This window comes from Perna viridis, chromosome 12 (genome assembly GCF_037379345.1).
Source record: "Perna viridis isolate PV_CMFRI_1.1 ecotype Kerala chromosome 12, ASM3737934v1, whole genome shotgun sequence".
Classification (NCBI taxonomy): Eukaryota; Metazoa; Mollusca; class Bivalvia; order Mytilida; family Mytilidae; genus Perna; species Perna viridis.
In genome coordinates, this window is record NC_142456.1 from 14,623,244 (window position 1) to 14,645,506 (window position 22,263).

Consider the following 22,263-nt stretch of genomic DNA (forward strand, 5'->3'; position numbering starts at 1 on the left):
AATTACTTATGTACATTTGAATATGGAATTATGTGCACAAGACATTTCTTGGTTATAGTGCATATTCTTAAATTGATAAAATAGTACAAACTTACCTAATACTGTGCTAATATGTTTTAACCAAAACGCAGGTGCCATGTTTTTAATAATACAGCTATACACATACTAAAATAGAAAATTTTATTGATTGACTGATAGTAGTTTAACATCGATAAACAGATATTTCATGCATTCAGGACTGAACATTTGATCAACCAAAAGACTTGATTTGTACTAACCAGATTTTCAATGCAATACATTTCCCTCACAAAAACAACACCACAACAAGAGGCTCCCAGGAGCCTGAATCATTCACCTGGTTAAATTTTTGCCTTTTAAGGGAAATAACTCTAACAAGGAGTTGTTAGACAATTTTGACTCCATTTGATTCATTGGACACATTTGTAAGCCTTATAATAAGGATCATTTCAGCAATTGAAAGCTATTGGCTAATCCTAAGATTTGGAGATGTATGCAAAAATCTGCTATCTAACCCCATTGTTCTATTTTTAGAAATGGCAGCCATGTTTTTTCAGCAATCAAAAATCGGTCATTTTGTTAAGGATATCCTATAAAACAAAAATGCCAACTTTCATTGAATTTTGCAGAATAGTTTCTGAGGAGCAGATTTACATGTATTAAGTAATAACAGCAAAAACGTCCAAAAAAGGCAATTACTCTAACATGGGTCAACAAATTTTCACCAAAATTTGACCACAGATAGATCTCTTCATGCTGAATAATTTTACCCCAGTCAAATTTTGGTTAAACCTAACCGTTTTGGAGATATATGCAAAAATCTGCTGTCTGACCCCTATGTTCTATTTTTAGTAACAGCAGCCATGCTTTATAACAGATCAAAAATCTAAACGGTCATTTTGTTAAGGATACCCTTTAATATAAAAATTCCAGCTTTCATTAAATTCTGTAAAGCAGTTTCTGAGGAGATTTTTTAAAATAATAACATTAAAACAGCAAAAAACATCCAAAAAGGGCAATAACTCCAACATGGGTCAACAGATTTTCACCAAATTTTGACCACAGATAGATCTCATCAAGCTGAACACTTTAATACCATGTCAGAATTTGGCTAAACCTAACCAGGAGATATATGAGAAAAACTACTGTCTGACCCCTATGTTCTATTTTTAGTAACAGCGGCTATGTTTTTTGACGGATCAAAAATCCCCACATCAGTTCTATGCAGGATACCACAAGGAACATTCATACCATGTTTGGTTCCAATTGGTCTAGTAGTTTCAGAGGAGAAGAGTTTTGAAAAATTGTTAACGAAGACGACGGACTCGAAGTGATGGGAATAGCTCACATGGCCTTCAGCCAGGTGAGCTAAAAATGGGTGTCACCCAACAACACAGATATTTTAGACCCTGAGTTAATCATCTGTCACTCTTACGACTCCAAGTTCTTCTCAATGCCCAATGCATGGTTGAGAAGCAAATGCTAACAATTTTTAAGTCTTTTGCAGAACTTAGTTGGAAACAAACTCACAACCTCCAACACTTGAGGGAAGTATGCTGCCATAAGACCACTAAACAGGTCAGAAAAATTTAGACAGTATACAAGTCATTAACTGCAGGTATTTCAAGCACCATCTTATTGAGCAGTCTGCATTAAAATAAAATAAATTGTACACTAAAATTTCATTTTAAGAAAGTGATTTCTATATGAACAGAAGCATCTTCTAGGATTAGACAGTAAACAAGGAACATTAACCATTATGACAACATATTACCTTAGCTATTCAGTACCATTCTGTGTAAGAAACAGGCAATGGGTGGCACATCATTTTTCTCAATTTATTTTTTTTACATCAGTAACCTATATTTTTTCACTGCTTATATAGGGAAAAAGTGTGGGAAAATTTGACTTACAAAAACTTTTATGGATATTTCTGGATTTTAAGAGGTATAAATACCTGGAGAATGCAAATAAATCTGTGTTTTTTTTCTCCCCATGTGCCACACCATACACACCTTTTGCCTGATTTTTAGACAGGGTAGTACTTGACCAAACCTTGATTTGTACAAGGTTTGATGCTTTAGACAAGGCATTGACATGCACATGTATAAATTGGGAAAATTGTCAACTTGTTCAACATTTCTTGGTCCTTAATTCAATTTCTATAATTAACAAGAAATCATTGAGATGGAATCTATCTCTGTGGGCCTCGCCATGGCAATTAAGACATATATACTAGTGGATTCAGGTGATCTACCCACATGCTAAATATCAAAAGCCCACATGAAAAAATAAAAAGAATTACAGCCCAGACACAAGTTAGTCACAAAAAAAAATTGGAAAATGAACACAAGGTCAAAGTTCAACCTCATAGGCCACTATCCATTAAGCAGGACACATCATCTTTACGTGATCTACCTGCATGCCAAATATCAAAAGCCCATATAGAAAGACAAAAAAGTAACAGCCTTGACACGAGTTTGTCACTGAAAAACAGGAATCTGACCATGAGTCAAAGTTAAAGGTCATAGGCTATTATCCATGGTATACAACACATCTTCTATAGTTGATCTACCCAACATGCAAAACATCAAAAGCCTACTTTGAAAGGCAAAAATGCCTGGACACAAGTTTGTAACAGATGGACGGACAGAGTGATCACTATAGGGCGACCCCCACTTTTCGTGGCAGGCCTCTAATTATGTTAAAGAACACTCAAAAGAGAATGTTTTTCAGTTTCAAATGTGCCATTAATTTACTACATTAATTTTGCTAAAAACAAACACACCAACAGACTGAAACCAATTTGACCTCTTAAGGGAAAACGATACAAAAAAGATATACATTTAATTTTTCATGAAAATTTGTGGTGAAGTCCATTTCAACATGCACTTTCTAAATTTTTTTAAATGTGCAAAGGAAAATATACCTTCATGACTTAGTTTTTGAGATATGCATGTTAAAATTTTAGACATTTTTCAACAAATTTCTATAAACAAAGTTGCATATTATGGTACAGAAAAAATACTGTTATTTACAAAGGTAAATGATAATTGCATCTAGTTTTTTTTTGCAGTAGCTTTTTATATGCATATCCTTTCAGGATGATGGATATATACACTGTAGTCAACAGAAAAAAATAGTTGTAACTTCTGTTTAATAGTTTAATATGAAGTATTTCAGTGTTTTTATGCCAATAAATTATTCATGAAGAAAAAAAAACTGCCAATTGCTTCAAGGTTGCAGATCATAACCGTACATTTTCATGACAAATCTGGACATTGTTGATTTTGGCACCAAATCACAGCACCAATTAATTTTCTAGGTAAATCATTCCTGTCTTTTTCCTCACACTAGGCACTTCAGCTTAGCATATAAGAGGTTGCCGCTATTTCCAAGCTCAATTACAATTGCAATTTCTGGCAGCTGCATTGCTAACATTTTTTGTACAATGAGTATACCTTTTTGCTTTGATAACTTCAATAAATGTTGAAATAAATAATTATAAGCCAGACTTGAGTTTATTTCATAATAGTAAGTAATTATATTCTTGACAAGCCATATTTTTATAAGTCCATTTTTTCATTCATTCTAATTTTGGTACAACCAATAACTAGAATTAAAATCATAAATATAGAGAACAACAAAAAACACAACAGAAAGTTAATGATACTCTAATAATTCATTTTTGAAGATATTTCAGTATGTTAAGAGGTTTCATCTTAAGAAAAAAGAAATCAATTATAAAGAGCTGTGCTTTAAGCGCATGATACGCCAGTTGCCCTATCAATTTGACCTTATGCTTTTAATGAATTTATATGATCAACTAGAAGTACTGTGAGCCCTGTCAAATACCCCCCCCCCCCCCAAAAAAAAAAAAAATGCACAAAATTTTTTTGTATTTATTTGTGGATCATCATAACAAATGGTCTATTTTAAACGATTTTGCAACAAATAAAATTTCCTTGGCCATTTCCAGCTTTTTTCTTAAGAGTAAAACTTCATATCACGGAAACGAAAAATTCGACATTTTTACTAATCAGAAGGGACCTTACTTCAATAGATCTGAACAATTCACCAAAGTTTCATAAAAGTTATTGAAAGCGTTTTTGAGTGATTGTGCAAAAACTTGAAAATCTCTCTTTTTTTAAGTATAAAAATTCATAACACGGAAACTTTGACGGGCATATAAAAAGAATTGTCATAACCAATTAAATTATTGATTACTTTTGTTACAAATTATGGTACATTAATAGGCCATGTTTCTAGTACACATTTGAGTTTTTGGCTATAGGAGTGTACACAGGTAAAAATCAACACACAAAATGGATGAGTGGGAAATATTTATCATAATGAAAATGATATATAAAATCATAAAAGGTCAGTATTGTGGCAAAATAAAGACTAAACAGTACATATTCTTTTACTGCTTCATATTTTAGCTGTAAAATGTAGAAGATGAAGACAGTTATCCTAAAATTGACATTTACAATTAAATATTGGGGTAAACGGCGCCAGTCTGGCTGTTCAATCTGGTGTCACACTCATGTCAATTACCAAGCTTTTGACATTTTTAAGCTAAAAATTTTTGTTCATAAGCAAGATTTCCAGCAGTTAAAAATTTAGTCTAAAAAATCAGACTATTAGGCGAGTACATACCGTATTCATTTCTTGGAAAATTAGTTATGTTTTTTATTTGTTACAAAGGGCTGATTTTGTTAAACAAAGATAAATAAAGAAAGATCAGGGCAAATAAGATCCTGCTTTTTCTTTTCAAGTTAAAAAAAAATTATAAACTTTTATACCTCTGGCCCTTTTTGTAAAAGTCAAATGGTCGCATCAAATAGAGTGTCTACAAGGTACTATCCGCAGCAATGATGTTTTTCTGTGGTTGTATTACATGCTTCATGTTGATTTGTATGATTATTCTTCTGTATCCATTCACATATATTAAAGACTTCTTTTTTGACATTGTTTTTCATCCTCTTTCATGATTTGCTTTCAATTTAAAGCAAGCGCTCTCAAAATTTCCACAATCGGTTATTTGTGACACCAAATAGAGATGTTCTGTCAATCAGCATTGGGAATTTGTCACATTCATTACCCTGCGTTGCAAATATTTGATACAGTAATTATCTGTCTTTGCCACTGTTTCATATTCCCATAACAATTTGTGGGGAAAGGGTGTAATAATCAAACTGATTTACCTTGAACCTGACGAGTGGAAAATTTCCATATAAGTAGTCTTCCATGCCTATCACCTGTAAAATGTAGTCATCTGGGTTTTTCATACTCTTCCCTGACTTACTGGACCATTTGTCTAATGTTGTTTTAACCAATTCTCCTGGAGTGGACATTTTGTTTATCCTTAATTTATAGGAGTACTGAAAAAAATCACACCTTATAAAAGTAAAAGTTATTACTCAATAAAGCATCTATACAACTTTCTGTAACAGAACAGAGTTGCTTTCCATACCTTGGTTTAAACCTACTTTTACTTTTTCTACTTTCACTTTGTCTAGCATTTCATTATAAAAGATCAAATCACTGTGGTACAGAACAATTCAAATTCCCATTGAACTGCAATATTTCTTTTCAAAACTGTTGTGTTCTTAATTCAAAAATCCACAAATCTATAAAATTAAGACTGATTTCTAAATGTGATACCCACGAAAAATATTAGTACCATGACAGTAATAGATATCAAGAACAACTCAATGGATGTTTTAAGAGAGATTAATAACCTAACAAGTATTTACCATGCCATGATTCCTAATATTAAACCTGAGTATGGTATATTTTAGAGTTTCTATATTTATTTAAGAGGGCACCCATGCAAAAATCAAGCAGTGGGTTGCACAGTGAATTTTGTTTTAAAAAAATGTTCATCCATTTCATATCACAAATGAAATAGTACATTAGACTAGTCCTGACCATATTATTCACGTTGGTCCAAAACATTTTAAAAACATATATTGCAATTTTTCCTGCAAAAAGAAACTCTTTCAAGAACACTCTTCATCAGAATAAGATAGCTTACTAAATTTTCTTCAATTATGACAGTCAAGACAATATCTTTTATTGCCAGGAATCCCACATCATCGGGCAGTTCATCTCTATTTCTAATCCTTACTGGGTGTTTGTATTCAAAATGCGTCCAGCCCTGAAATAATGATCAGTAAAATCAACTAATAGGAAAGATTTTTTGTCATTGTATTTTTTATGTTTACATTCCTTTTTTTAAGTTCTCAATATCACACACACAAAAACTGCTACGTATAGTCATATGTTCCCACTGCAGCATAAAAAGTTGAATGGCAAAAGTCTCATATTTCCTGTAAAATTTGTAGAATCAAAATTCAGATGAATTATGATCAACTATATATAGTGACTAAACCTAAAAAATGAACAAAATCTGTTGAACAGTTTCCATGGAGATGATTCCACAAAGTCAAGTGTGATGGACAGATGACACATTACGGCAGGGGACAAAAAGCTTGCAGCATAAAAGGCCCTTGACTGATACTTATAGTAGCGCAAATAATTATTGAGAGCACTTCCTAAATGACCCTTACAAAAAGTCATAGATTTTCTTGCTTACCATTGATTTTTAGAACCAATTTTTTTATGAAACGTTTTTACAATAATGGTCTTTCAAATATTTAAAAATCTGTAGTACAATTATACATCAGAAAATATCACCTAATTTTGCTGTCTTTTTTTTTGCATATCAATAAAAATAAAACAAAATTATCACATGCTTATAAAGTTAAGCAATATATCAAGGAAACTCTAGTTTATCATTGTTTTACCACATGCTGACAAATAATGCAGCATTTATTTACCACAGAGATAGCAAGGGGTAAAATATCAGCATAAATGGTCAGCCTGTGGTAAAACAATGATAAACTGGAGTTTCCGTAATTTGTTTTGATTCTAATAGGACAATTACAGTACTTAGTATTTTCGTGACCTATTACAGTAACCTTAGACCCACCATTTTTGTCCATATTTAGATGTACCCTTTTACACTATTATAAGTTGAAATAGTCGCTAGTGAAACTTAGTTCGTTTTATTTATTATGAAGGAAAAGGCAAATTCAGTGGAACAATGTTATATATGCAATAGTTGTTTGCATTATAAGGTCACAATGATCACACATGGAGAGGTGCAATGTTTCATTCAATGACTGTTACTGTTTGTTTTCATACACTATGGCACACATAAAGAGTGCAACTGTGTATGTGTGTGATTTTTACCGAATATAGTATAACTTTTCTACAAAAATAAGGTTTAAAATTTTATTAAATGTGAATTTGATGTTCAATCCTGCTAATGAAATGAATGAAAACAGCTGATACACATCCAAATGTGTTTGTTTACATGAATTAAGGTGGGCAGTAATTCACACACACATACCACACCCAATAAGTCGCATGGTGCTCATATACACTACAGCTAACAACTATTTTGATGATTCCACTCACCCACAGTGGACAAATCAAGTTGTCCACACTTTGCCCACCCTATGTGCCCACGGTGGACACACATCCACGTGCCCACCATGTCAGGTGGACAGTATAGTGTCCACAACCACGGTCTCCGGTGGATGGGTGATAACTTGTTGATTGGATTTAATCCATGATTGGCAATTTTATTACAGAGTTCAAACGGTTGAAAAATAAAAGAACAATGTGTCAATCATTACCTTGACCGTGAGAGTCAATTTTCTTTCACATATAATTGGCCTTGAGCCAAAATTGTGAGGCCAACAGGTGTTTATTTAGGAATTAAGATAATTAGGTTTTTATACAAATTTAAAGGTTTGATATATTTCTTAAAGAAATTCACAAGGCCTTAATTTAAACATTTCCAGTTGCTACATGTATCATGTAATAATATTGTACATCTGACCAGAATGTTACTAATAATTAAATCATGATGTATCATGTATTTGCGATCTCCTTATTTCACTGACTACCTATTTAACGCAGTTGTATTTCCCAAGTAAAAGAATGAGTTTGAAGCAACTTTAACTTACAGTCTATAATTAACCAATTTCAGTATCGTGCCATTTAAAAAAAATTTTAAAGTGGGAGGATACGATATGATCGTGAAATAATGAACCACGTAGTTCATGAGTTTTCAAATAGCAACGGATTTAACCACATAGGTAAACGGAAAAAAAGTCACAAGAAAAAAAGTCACAGGATAAAAAGTCACAAAATATGTGGGAAAAAAAGTCACAGGAAAAAAGTCACAATATATATGATTGGTTTGTTTTTGGTTTTGTTTTTTTTTGTTGTTTTTTGTTTTGTTTGTTTTTAAAGTTTTGTGACTTTTTTCTTTGTATGTATGTTTGTTTTGTTTTGTTTTTGTGTATAGACATTTATGACAATAGCAAGCAAGTGGCTTCTTTTTATAAACCACCCCTTTCAATTTCAATCATTAGAGTTTCTGAGTCATTTATAAATTAAATACATGTACTAAGTAAACAACTGGGTCTCTATCCAGGAAGAATTAACAACAGTATAAACAAAAAATATATATTAAGGCATTTAAATTATATTTACCAAAAAAAAATTATCCGTAAAATGACATTTTATATATCTATATAACAAATTAATCCTAAATACATGTATGATAAAGATATTAAAAAACAAAATTAAATTTATAATTTTTGTCCCTATATATGTGACCATTATTCCTAACAAAATATATATTGTGACTTTTTTCCTGTGACTTTTTATCCGTGACTATTTTTCTGTGACTTTTTTTCCTACATTCAACCATATATTATCCGTGCACACTTTAGCCGAATATAGTGATGGGTGAGAATGTGCAGTTAGTTCATTCAAAAAACATGTAACTTTAGAGATATATAGAAATATAAATACCTTTTGATTAAGATTTTTTAATTTTATTAAATTACTGAAAATCTTCGCATACCAAAATACACTTTCGAAAATAGATTTCCATTTAAGTGTTTTATTTTGAAATCATGTTATTTTTTTAGATTCTTCTCGAACTTTATTCCAGAAACATTATTATTTTCATTTCCGAAATATTCATTTTCAGTTTATGAATATACATTCAGGTAAATGACACAAGGGCAATTGTATTTTTCTTTTAAATAATAAAATACTCACTGTTCTTGTCAAATCATTCTCACTACAAGCATTTTTTTTCTATTTACAAAACGTAATAATCTTGTAATACATTTGTGATATTTCATATCATAGTCAACTAGAAATAAAATTAATGAATGTGTTTGAAACGTTAACTTATTTCGCCAAATCTCACTAATTGTACCAGAAATAGTGTGTATTATCTGTGTAGTGTCACTACTTAATACCCGAGCGTGTCACACTTACCCAATATACAGGAAGTGGTCGATCAACTGTTAATTAATAAGAAGGAATAGTTTGGAAATATTTAGATCAAAGAATTAAAAGGAACCCAATTTAAATTTCATGATTACTGAAGCATATTAGGGACATCCAAAGTGTTTTTTTTTTTTTATCATAATTTCGACATTTAAAACCACCTTTAATATAAAAATAGAGTTTGAATCCCCCAGTTATGATCTAATAAAAAAAATCAAATTCATTTAGTATGAATTTTACGGCTCATTATATACAGAATAAATTAAACTTATCGTATCTTATAACACTAGTGTGCCGACTTCAAATGAAGTAGACTTTTTCTGAAAATCACCAATATATTTCAATGATAAAACGAAACAAAAATTAGATTTCGTATGCTTTGCGTTATTTTGCCTTTTCACTTGTTGAAATGGATACATAATAAATTATCATAGTTGAGAGTAACTTTCCAATTTTAGCAAATTTCATAACACCAGCCCTCGTTCGCCTCGATTATACACGAACATGTCCTTTCTCAAATTCCATGAAGGTTGTACTCATTTTATATCTAATAATTTATTTTTTCCTGGTTGTTGACAAAAAACAAACAATTTATTACTCCTCAATCTTAGTACACACAAGATTAAATCACCTATATATATATTTGACTCCTCAGGTACATGTAAATGCCATTTTTTTGTATGCGCTGGCTGACTGTCCAGTTTCAGTTCTCAATACTTTAAATCACACCCTCAGTATTCCTATAACTTATTACCTTTCAATCAAAAATACTGCGTCTTTACTTAAACCACACCTTCGACATTTTATTTAATTGATCATCTGTCAATCAAAAGTCCGAGAAAGAACACCTGTATATTTAGCCACCATGAGAAATTCATAGCAACATGATGCTGTGCCATAGAAAAAGGGGATGCAGGTGTAATTAGTTGTATCTTTCATACAGGGTTGCACATCCAATCTTACCTGATTTTCTCTAGGAATTTTAAATATTATAAGCAAAAGGAGGGAGCACCATTTCCATCACTCTCAGAATTCATCTTACAGGATGAATTGTTGTTTCCAAATTCACATAAATTATGTTGAACAATTGAGTATTTCTGAATATATTCTAATCCAACAAGTAACGTTAAATCAAATGTTCTAACATAATACAATTTATTTGTTTACACATGCACTGTATTCAAACATGCCACTACCATTAATTGATTAACTGTCAATTAAAGAGACTAAATGACACCTGTCAAAGGTTACCGCAGATACTTTGTTATAATTCATTTGTTGGCACGCTTCTCTGCTTTCATCCCCGCCCTATAGTTAATTGATGACTGTCAATTATAAAGAAGCTCTATTGACACCTGTGAAATATTTGTTTCCGCAAGTTCATACAATTAGATACGCTTCTTATAATACAACAGGACAGTAATATTTATTACGCAAGAATAAGTTTTAATTCCAATTTCTGTTAAAACTAAACAAGATTTAAAAGTGACCATCAGAATGCATGGGCAACATGGACAGAGATCAACCACGTGTCCACCATGGGTCGGTGGGAACGTGTCTAAGGATGGACACCCTGTGTGGAAAAAGGGAATCTTCAAAATGGTCGTTAGCAGTAGTGTAGCAATCAAAAATTAATGACAGTTGTGGTCTCAAAGCCTTTTAAGGATGTCATATTAGAATTGCTGTTATTAAATTCAGGAAAATATTGATCTTCCATCTCTATTTGCTTTATTGATTATAGGGGCTAATAATTGAACTAACTCCACCTCTTCCTATAGATATCTTTTTAGCCATACTTACAGTTTGATCAGAATTGGCAGATTTAAGAACTTCATTTTCACAGAAACTTGTCATTTTCTGTCTGAATTCTGAAATTTCAGCCAATTTTATTGCATGCTGTGCCTGTATGTAGTTCGATCCTGCATAAAGTAAAATAAATCAAATTTGTAGAAATTTTCTAGTAAATTTGAACTAGGATGATTTAGCTGCTTTGTACTACTCCATGCTAACCTGGAGTTTTATGATGCTAGTTTCAAGGACCAAAGGCCAGTATGAAGGCCTATCTTTTATCATGTCTCCTATATGATACATGCTTGGCAAAGAAAAAGTGATTCATTAATTTTGAACTCTTTAGAATGACCAAACTGTTTATCAAATTTGTGACCAACTCCTCATGATATGAGAACACTTCTATTACACCACTGTGGAGGTTGATTTAAATTAATGAAAAAAGTGAAGAATTCATAAAGTTTTGTTTTCATGGAAATAATTGGAGATAATTTGATTCGATTAGTTAGACCCCTTTTGGTTGGTTATTGCTCTTTTAAGCACGATAGGTTATTTTCCATAGATTAATATCATTAACATTGATTGGTCAGCAGTTCACAATTCAAATAATTCTTATAATATCTTTTTAAGGAGGACAAGGACATATTGCTTTTTGGATGCCATTATGAAGTATATTTACACTGTTTTGGGAAATTTTTCCAGAAATCTACGTATATCCTTAGAATACTAAGTTTTACTAACCCTTCATGCCAATAAGGCTATTGATCTGTCTGTCCAAAGTTCTCCGTGAGTCATCAGCTGGTTTCACCACAACTTTCAGGAAGGAAGCGGCAAGACGGATTTCTGCAATTCCAACTGTTTCATCGACAATATCTTCCTACAAAACAAACTACAAATACTGTGAGCAAGTTCACAAAGAGAATACCCCCACTTCAAATGAACCCATAAGTTGGATTATCTCCCTTTGGAGTCAATATAACTATATATTGACAGTAACTTTATTTGACCACGCACATCCACATAATTTATGTTGCTTAACCTTCCTATAAAATATCATAAAAACCCCTTGAGTGATTTAGAAGGAGTTGCACTTACAAGGAATATAGACAGACAGACAGACCAAAAGACAAACAGTGATTCTTATATAAAAAAAATGTATCCCCCATACTTTGTTAAAATCTCTACATGCAAATCACACTACATCACTGTTTCGAGTTTAATGTCTCTTTTGACAATGCCCATTTAAAAATTATCAACATTTTTTATGTACACCTATGTTCCTTTATAACAACAGCAAATGCCTGAATTTTACAAGAAAATAGCTCCTTTTTTTTCAAATTAGTTATTGTCATAGATCATTACAATACTAGTCAGGAAATTATCACATGGCACCATAGCAAGTGTTGAATAATACTAAGCCCTATCAAAGTAAGTTTTACTTGCCTATGGCAAGTTGGCTATTGAAGGTTTCATACACTGTGTAACTAGCTGTCAAAACATGACAAAAATATAGAGAGATGCTGTTTCCATGATTACTTAATTTCTGGCATTTTTTACTGGAAAACTCACAAAAAATACTGACCTTTTGACCTTCATTACTAATATAAACAAAGCCATATTTTTCAAATGATGTCAGCTCTTGAAACAAAGGATATGTCGCCGCTTGTTTCCATAAATCCTGAAATGAAACATAAACATTAAACCCTGTTCAGACACTTGAGAAGTGGATCCATTCTCAAGCTAGGGGAAGAACTTACCAGTAAGGAGGTAGACCTAGACTAAGGGACATAACTCTTGAAATCAATGACATGTCAGTATCATATTCAATTTCACCAAAGCCTATCAAGCTTTCATTTGAAACACTATGAAAACAGTCCAAGTTCCTTCAATGATTTGTAAACATTGTGTCCTTTACCCAAGGTCTACATCCTTAAGGAAGGGCGAAGCAAGGCTAGACAATTTTTTGAGAAGATCCAGATTTCAAGCAATACAAAAATTGTTTTCCTTTTTAAGGGGCCATATGCCCAGCGCTCCTTTACATTAGATCAATGCCTGCACGTATTTCTCAATATCTTTCATGTCACTACAAATACATGCAGTAGAATATGGTAAAATAATCCAACATCCTTTTATAACTTTACCTAAGACACAGTAGGGATTTAAAAACAAAAGCAACTTACGTGATCATGTGTTCTATAAGATATTCAGAAGCATTTTACAAAGTTTAAGGATCATATTCAAGTCATTAAAAATCCAAACCCATGGCTTAAGATGGTGGCTTTAAGAGAAACTAGAAAAATTCACTTTGAATGCTTTATTACAATATTTTCAAAACATGAAAAAAAAGACTATTGGCCATAAGGAAGTTTAGTCTTTCAAATTCATTGGAGAAAACTGTCCACGTCAATCATGTACTTGTATGTACATACAAGTATAGGCACATGTAACATGTCTGAAATGATTTAAAAACAAATGTAGGTGAACCATTAGTCCTTGTTATGGTGTCATTACAGAAAAGAGCTTTTTGATGTCATTACTTGTGACCATTTTTCACGAATGGATTTTTATAAAATTGAACACTGATGACTTATTGTGGTGGCACACAGATGTCATCAGGAAGCTACCTTTTGAATGGCCAGGAATTCAAAATTGTCAGGCCCCATCAAACGTTTTATCATGATTGATTGTTGGGGTTTTATCATGAAAAGGACCTTCAAGATTATATACAGTGTAACCTGACTAAACCTATTCTGGACATAGATAATGTTTGGTTTAAACAGGAGTTTACTGTACTCAAAAGTAAAGTAGCTGTCTTAGTAAGAATCATGCAAAAATCTGGAAAATGTGATAGACCCTAAAAAAGGCTACATATTTTCATTTTTGTAATTAAGTTGTTTTATAGGTCTGTATTATGAAATGTGTAATTATTCATTCAAATCTGCCTGCTCTTATAGGTTCTATTGTATTTGAGTGTCATTTACATAGTTATCTCCCATAATTTTGAAATCTACAGTGCCTTCTATATAATTTTAATCTCCTAAGAACACGGATTATATGAAAAACTGAATGTTAATTTCTGTTTACTATGCCAGTTCAAACAAAATATCAAAAATAAAAATATGTCGGTTTTTTACCCATGAATCATATTTTACATGATTCTTAGCTGGAGTGCAATAAAAAAAAAAAAAACATCCAAATTAATATAATAAATGGACTCTAAAATGTTAATTTTACAAGAGTTAATTTTAGACAGGTCTTTACACAGTTTTCAGAATGGGTCACTTATTATAAATACTTCTCAGAATTTCAATGGGCCATTCTTCAGAAATTGCTTTTAATTTCTGATTTTAATGAGTCATTTTAAGCTGGAATGTCACAAATTGTGCCAGCCCCCCTCTTATCTTAATCACTTATATTTGTCTACAGATGTATATGGAAGAACCTTTCATTTTTTAGGCCAGTGGCATTACTTCATGTATTCAGATGTAATATGAATGATCTTTCACTTGAATTGCCTCCAAATCAAACCTTACTTAAGCAGAGGACACTTACCCTACCGGTGCACCTGGTCCATGCTCCCAGTTTTTAGTGCAGTCCGAGTTGCTCATTTGCTTTTGTTGTTTTGTATGTATGATTTTAGTTACTTTATGTTCTTTGTTGTGTGTATCTGTTTTCCATGTCTGGTCTTTGTCCCTGGATTACATTCTTTTGATTACCGTTATAACCTTGGTTCCCTTGATTACTCTTACTTCATTCTTGAAATTTGATTTGAACATAACCCCTAAATACATACAGATGTACATTTATACATACCTGTTTCACCTGGTCTAGTGGTCTATCGATATCTACCTGAAGGGGTATACATATACCATTGGGCAGTAAAAAGTCTATGTCCACCTGTCCCAATTCATTCTGACAGGAGGTAATGTCTAAGTCTGGTGCTACTATCACCATGGTTACTGGTACCCTATAATATACACACACAAAAATCAGGATGTAATGTCCAAGTCTTGGGCTACTATCGCTTTGGTTACTGGTACCCTATAATATATATAAAAAAAAACATCAGGATGTAATGTCCAAGTCTTGGGCTACTATCATCATGGTTACTGGTCTCTGTAATATACAAAAAAACATGGGTATATTCAGAATTTAACGTCCAAGTCTGGTGGACTGGAGCTACTACCAACATGGTTACCAGTCCCCTGTTGTATACAAAAAAACATGGCTAATCCAGGATGTAATTCATCATGAGAAAGCAATAAACCAAATACCTACGCATTCCCTTCAGTAGAAACTGAGAAATCTGTTACGAAAATTTCCATTATGCATCACTTAAAAAACTACAAAGTTGATGGTTAAACAGGAAGATGAAAGACAAACCTGAAAGGGCAAGGCACAGTACAAGTCATCATGAGAAAGAAATAAATCAAATATTTAAGCATTCCCTTCAGTAAAAGCTGAGAATACCTGTTACAAAAAAAAGTGTAACAGACGGATGGACGGACAAGACAATATGAGTTGGGGTATGATAATCATTTTAAAAAATGATTCTTCTAAAATAATGACAAAAATATCTGTCAATTCATTAGAAAAGCCATCATTCATGACAAACATGTACTCCATGTATAAAGCAGGTTTTTAGCCAGGATATAAAACCATTTATCCCAGCCTTGTAAAAAACTAGGATTTCAATTGGTTGATGGCAGGTGTTTAAAAAACCTATATACCCAAGTGCTGCTAACCCATATACCCAGACATTGCTAGCTATTACCCCAGGGAAACTCACATACGTACTTATTCTGCGATTCCTACTCCATTCGCTGTTTGTTTTCAATGAGAAATGAATTCTGAAGAAGCACTTACATGTACATATCTGTTATCAAACTTCATCATTTATTCCTGATTTTATTCCCTGAAATCTTGATACATGTATATCCTCATCTCCTGTGCTTTGACAAAAATGTCACAATGTCTTCATGAAGGAAATTCAAGACCTGATTATGCAAATGACCTATGTCGACATCACACACTTAAGACATTGCAGCACACAACATTCTCCTCCAAATAAAAGTTGGCCGATTTCTCTTACTGGTATTTTGAAAGATAAATTTTGAATATTTTGGAAATGTAGGGTTCTACAGAAGGTAGTTCCCTAAATTTTGCAATAGAATATCCAAATTTTATATTTTTCATTTTTTTACTGAAAGTAAGAAAAACATCACTTTAACACTACTCACTTGTTTCTATTTGTCCCTAAATGCTGCTATTTAGGCAAAGACCTGGGAACAAAATTGTTACTCATTTTAATATCCCTAGATATGGAGATTTTAACACCCTTCAGTACCCTGTACATCCTTCGGTCTCGCCTCTGGGCATACTTGGGTACATTGGGGAGTTAAAATCCCATATCTTTGAATATTAACATAGATAACTTATACTAATAGTTACTTTTCATATGCAAAATTATATACTGTGAAAGTACTTACAATGTATATTGGTGGGGTACCAATTTTCGTGGATTTCATGGTTTACTCGAACCACAATCAAATTCCAGATGAATGCATATTTTACATTTATTTGTACTGTGGAAAAAGTCAAACCATGAATTTAAGAATCCACACACCAATAATTGTCAGTAATCCACGAAAATTAATATCCACGAAGTGAAAGTACTTTGACAGTAGTACATATATACTACTCAAGAAACAGGTGTTTTTTTTATTATAAGGGAAAAAATTTCTAGCAAATCACCATGACCCATTAAATAATTCCCTTTTTTGTTCTCTCTTGTGTTCTTAAACTCCTGTTTGATATTTGAATACCATGACTTAATTTTGGTCAAATATGCCTTCAATATTTCCTTACTTAGATTCACGGAATCCCATTTCTGTTTCTTTACCTATTTTCCCAACAAAATTCACATTCTCATTAGAAAAGTATAAAAAGTCATCCATATCTTCTATCAATTATTGCAATTTGAAGAGATTTAGACATTTCCTGGTGATGACCACGACCGATGCTCAGTGATGGCAAAAGCTCATCTATGGCCAGGTGAGATAAAAATTCACAAATTGCAAGATTGGCGAAGCCCAGGACAATCCATGAACTTTGTTTTTACAATATAAGCCTAGGTTTTTGATATTTGCCTGGTCAACAATTTGTTTTATAAGTGTAGTTTAGGTTGGATTTTATCTAAATATTGAAACAGACCAATGTTGTGGACTCTGGATAATGGCGACAATAAAGTCAACTTAAGGTTTCTAGGTTAGCAGGAATTATATCAACTATCAACAAGGAGCTCCAAGAAGCCTGAATTGCTCACTTTGTTACATCTTAGCTTTTCAAAGGTAATAACTCTAACAAGAAGTTGTCTGACAATTTTGATTCAATGAAGACTTTGGTATAAGGATCATTTCATCAATTGAAAGTTTCTTTCTTTTATAGTTTTCAAGATATTGGCTTATATAGTTTTCAATATATTGGCTTAAAACTGCTAAAAAACATAATTTTTGTGCCTTTCAAGGGCAATTAAATATAGTAAGCTTTAACAATGAGTAGTCTGACAACTTTGATCCCTTGCAGACTGTTGTAAGCCTTATAATGATCATTTCGGCAACTGAAAGCATTTGGCTCAACCTGCTACTTTTGGAAAAGTATGAGAAAAACTTCTGAACCCTTAGTTCTATTTTTAGGACCCCTGGCCATGTTTTTTTTAAACAGGCCAAAAATCCCCACATTAGATCTATGCAGAAAACCTTAAGGAATTTTCAAACTAAGTTTGGTTCTTCTAGGTCAGATAGTTTCAGGAGAGAAAATCTTTGGAAGTAATGACATTAAAAATAGGGCAAAAACTCTGAAAAAGTGCAATAACTCTGACATGGCTAAACAGATTAAAATGAAAGGAGTTTGTTCCCCAAGGGTAAAATTTGGCCACAAAATTAAAGTCTACTTGAAGAAATTTATGATGTTTTTCTAACTATTTAATGTGTTTTATAGTTGATTTGATTGGTTTATGGTAATAATTTAAACATATGCAGTCATATATGCCATCCAAACTTGGCTGAAATTGGAAAGAGTAATCAAGGGAACCAAGGTTATAGCGGTAATCAAAAGAATGTAATCCAGGGACAAAGACCAGACATGGAAAACAGACATACACAACAAAGAACATAAAGTAACTAAAATCATATACACAAAGTAACAAAAGTTAATGAGCAACTCGGACTCCACTAAAAAATGGGAGCATGGACCAGGTGCACCGGTAGGGTAAGCGTCCTCTGCTTTTCTAGAAACACCCGCCGAGTTGCTCATAAAAGGTCAAGTCTGGGGTAGACAAACGAGGAAAGGAAAACTATGACCCATTGAATAAATCAGTTTTCATGGTTAAATCATGGTTGAACAAAAAATCTGTTAAATAGGCCGGAACACCAGAATTTTTTAAATATTTTTCACTCTTTTTATCACGTGTGTATATGTTTTGTGTATAATTGTCTGTTACAACTCATGTGAAAATATCTTGATTGAATAAATGTGTGGTCACTTCTTTTCCACTAAAACCATATCTTAAAAATTGAAGAAATATCAAAAAGTATAAGGTTTTTGTGAACGTTACATAAATGCATACTGTTATTTCTGGTATAAAGTCATTAATCTTGTAAAAAAAAAAATTGTATTCAGTGTTCATTTTAATTGTACTATACTACCATTACCTAGATATCAGCTTGTATTAAATTTGTAAAAATGCATAAATTACGAGGTCAAAATGGGTTCTTCACGAACTTTCTGCTTGGACCACAAATAGATCTCTTCATGCTGATACAATATATATGCAAAAAACTTCTGTCTGACCCAGTTGTTCTATTTTGAGTATCAGTGGCAATGTTTTTTCAACAGAAAACAAATGCCAACATGCATGCAGAATACTCTAAAGAACATTCATACCAATTTAGGTTCAAATTGGTCAAGTAAAGTCAGAGAAGAAGATTTTTGAAAGAAATAACATTAAAAAGAGCACAAAAACATAGAAAAAGAGCAATAACTCCAACATGGCTTCACAGATTAAAACAAAATTTGACCACAAATACATGTAGATCTCATCATGCTAAACACTTTGGCCCCATAAGAATTTGGCTAAACCTCATGCTTTTGGAGATACATATGTATATGCAAAAAACTTTTGTCTGAGCCCTTTGTTCCATTTTTAGTAACAACGCCATGTTTTTCAACAGATAAAAAATCCCTGCTACAGTTCTATGCAAAATTCCCTAAGGAACATTCATACCAAATTTGGTTTCAATTTGTCAAGTAATGTGAGAGGAGAAGATTTTTGAAAGAAAAAAAAAGAGCAAAATAAAAAAATACGTCAAAAAAGGGCAATAAGTCCAACATGGTCTAACAGATTAAAATGAAAATGGAAATTTGATCTCATTATGCTGAACACTTATAACTTGTCAAAATTTGCTAAAACTGACAGTTTAAGAGATATATGCAAAAAACTTCTGTCTGACCCCTGTTCTATTTTTAGTAACAGTAGCAATGTTTTTTAATGGATCAAAAATCCCCAAAGCAGTTCTATGCAGGATACCCCAAGGAACATTCTAAGTTTGATTACAATTGGTCAAGTAGTGTTAAGAGTAGAAGAGTTTTGAAAAATTGTTAATGACGACGATGAGGGATGCAAAGTGATGGTAATAGCTTACATGGCCTTTGGCCAGGTGAGCTGAATGAAATATATTAATAACATGTTTTCAGTTTGTTTTTGTGATAGAAGTATGGTACATATATGATTGATGGTTTTATCAAATAGTAAAATCCAAGATGATAGTTATTTCATTAACAATTATTTGTAACAAGCTTGTATCGCATGGGTCTTACATACATGTATGCTTATACATACATTGTATTTCATGAATATTAAAATGTAGCAGGGAATATATGATACTAAAAAGTTGATCAAGTCTGAATAATCAAATTATTTTTTAATATTTCAAGTGTGTTACAACAAGGGCTATATTTGACTAAATATGTACACTTCCTGGATATTGTGGCAATGACAAAATTATGACTTACATGTATGTCATAGAATGAAGGAATGCTTATTAACATTTGATGTTGTATTAATGGATAGTCCGAAAAGCCATTTTTGCCAGTTATACTGGGGTCTCACTGTATCACAGTAGTTAATTTTTCTTGTAGACTGAGGAAAAACATGCCTTCAATAAGTTGATTTTTATTTTGTCTCAAGTTTGAACAACATCTTAACTTTCATTGATTTCAAATATTTTTTTCTGCTGCAGCATTTTTAACACCAACTTATTGCTTGCAAAAAGGTAAGGTTAATATTTGTGCCATTGCATCACTGTACTGAAAAGTAAATTCTCTAAAAATTATTTCTACATTTGTACCAAAATCCTTGCAATGGTAAATCAAAAAGATACACTTAAACTTTTCAATGGATCATGATACACTCCTTGAGACGTTTAGGTTTCCTGCACGCCCGATACCTAAAGGCAGACTAAACACTCACTAAACACAAATACAAACGCTCAAAGTGTGTGTTTAAACACACGATAGATGAAGATGAAAAATTATAATATTAACAAATAATGATGAAAGGGAAAATGGAAAATTGAATTAATGAAAATATATAAATTAATAATAGCAAATAATATAAAAATAACAGTTAAATCAAGGAAATAATCAAAGTACAAAAACTTGTAAAAAAAAGTATGGTGTGTTTAAACGAACCCTTGTAACGTTCGTTTAAACGAACACTTCTATCGTGCATTCATACAAACACAAAATGACGTGTAAACACACAATAAACGATGCACTAATGCTAAAATGGGAAACATGAACATTTTAAGGTGTTTAACTTTGAAATCCTTTTTTTCATCTATATTCAGACAAGGAAAAATAAGCTAGCTCCCAGTCCCATGCAACTGCTATGCTGTGCCTCTGCTTAATTGTGATTTGTATTAGTTTAAAGCACTGAAAGTTACAGCAACTAGAAAATTCAAATAATGTGACATTTCTTGGCGTATGCAAAGTTACTTAAAGTTCAATGTAAATTGTTTCTGTAACTTTACATCTGTTTCCTTCAAGGAAGTTTGAACTTCGACTTTGACATCGATTACATGTTGAATGTGTATGCTGTAGTGGTGCTAAATGATTTAAATATGCCCTCTTTCTTTATGGGGCTTTTTTCTACCGTTTTTATGTACTGTCATTGACCCAACGCAGTGAAACTTGGAGAAAACTCAGTCATTTCAGTCAAAACAAGGATGCTGTCGAGTGAGGAAGTTATGACCGAAGCACGAACTCCGCGATTCGTATGTAGTTTCTTAAAAAAATTCAATTATTTTTTTTTCGAAAGTAGATTGAATGTTTTCCTATCAATTTATTCAATTCTATTGAGAAAAAAATAAAATTTGCATTATTTGGCAGGAGATAGCTAGTGCATTTATGCAAAATATTACTACGCCAAAGGGAACTAATCCAAAGCAGTATAATGCGGAAAGTTTAAACGTTAACGTTAAACAATGTAGATCGACACTTATATACTGGCTTTGGTTGTTGTAAAAATATATATATATAAAACGCCGAAACCAAAAATGAATTATCGTTATTATCTGAGATATAAAATTATATAAAATTGTGTCTCTGTTAATAAGTACACTTTATCAAGGATATATATATATATGTTGTATAATGTTGATTTGTTGTGGCGTGCATCATTAATTTGATCCTCTATCCTACATAATAACATCTAACTGAACTGTACCGTACTACCATACATCGTGTACTAAGTTACAGCCTTAGATTAATCCTACGAGGAGGAATGACCCAGCCAGCGAAAGCTATATTTTATATGGCCTAGCTGGTCGAGTGGTCTAGGGCGCTGGACTTTGTGTAGGCGGTGTTGCCATAGATGTCACAGCGGTACGACTTCGAGTCCCGCGGAGGGAACGACCAAAACATATTTTTCAGGCATATATACATATATATGCCTGAAAAATTCCCAACAATATATATATATATATATATATATATGAATCCTTGGCCTCC

The 22,263-nt window shown here is 32.4% G+C and overlaps 1 protein-coding gene across 5 annotated transcripts in view; it reads right to left on the minus strand.

Annotated features, from left to right (window-relative positions):
* LOC148601326 (phosphatidylinositol 4,5-bisphosphate 3-kinase catalytic subunit delta isoform-like) overlaps positions 1-21,512 on the minus strand; it is a 55,098-nt gene extending 33,586 nt beyond the window's left edge. For 2 of the 5 annotated variants that reach the window (XM_088554202.1, XM_088554199.1), the window contains exons 1-8: positions 21,407-21,512; positions 15,007-15,160; positions 12,776-12,871; positions 11,935-12,070; positions 11,206-11,324; positions 6,059-6,181; positions 5,226-5,402; positions 96-165 (exon numbers count right to left, since the gene is read on the minus strand). In XM_088554202.1, coding sequence (XP_088410328.1) covers positions 96-165; positions 5,226-5,402; positions 6,059-6,181; positions 11,206-11,324; positions 11,935-12,070; positions 12,776-12,871; positions 15,007-15,147 — 862 coding nt within the window. In that variant the 5' untranslated portion in view covers positions 15,148-15,160; positions 21,407-21,512. Of the gene's footprint in view, positions 1-95; positions 166-5,225; positions 5,403-6,058; positions 6,182-11,205; positions 11,325-11,934; positions 12,071-12,775; positions 12,872-15,006; positions 15,235-21,406 lie in introns of those variants that run through there. The other 3 variants (XM_088554200.1, XM_088554201.1, XM_088554203.1) reach the window with 3 other exon arrangements.
* Positions 21,513-22,263: the final 751 nt, after the last annotated feature.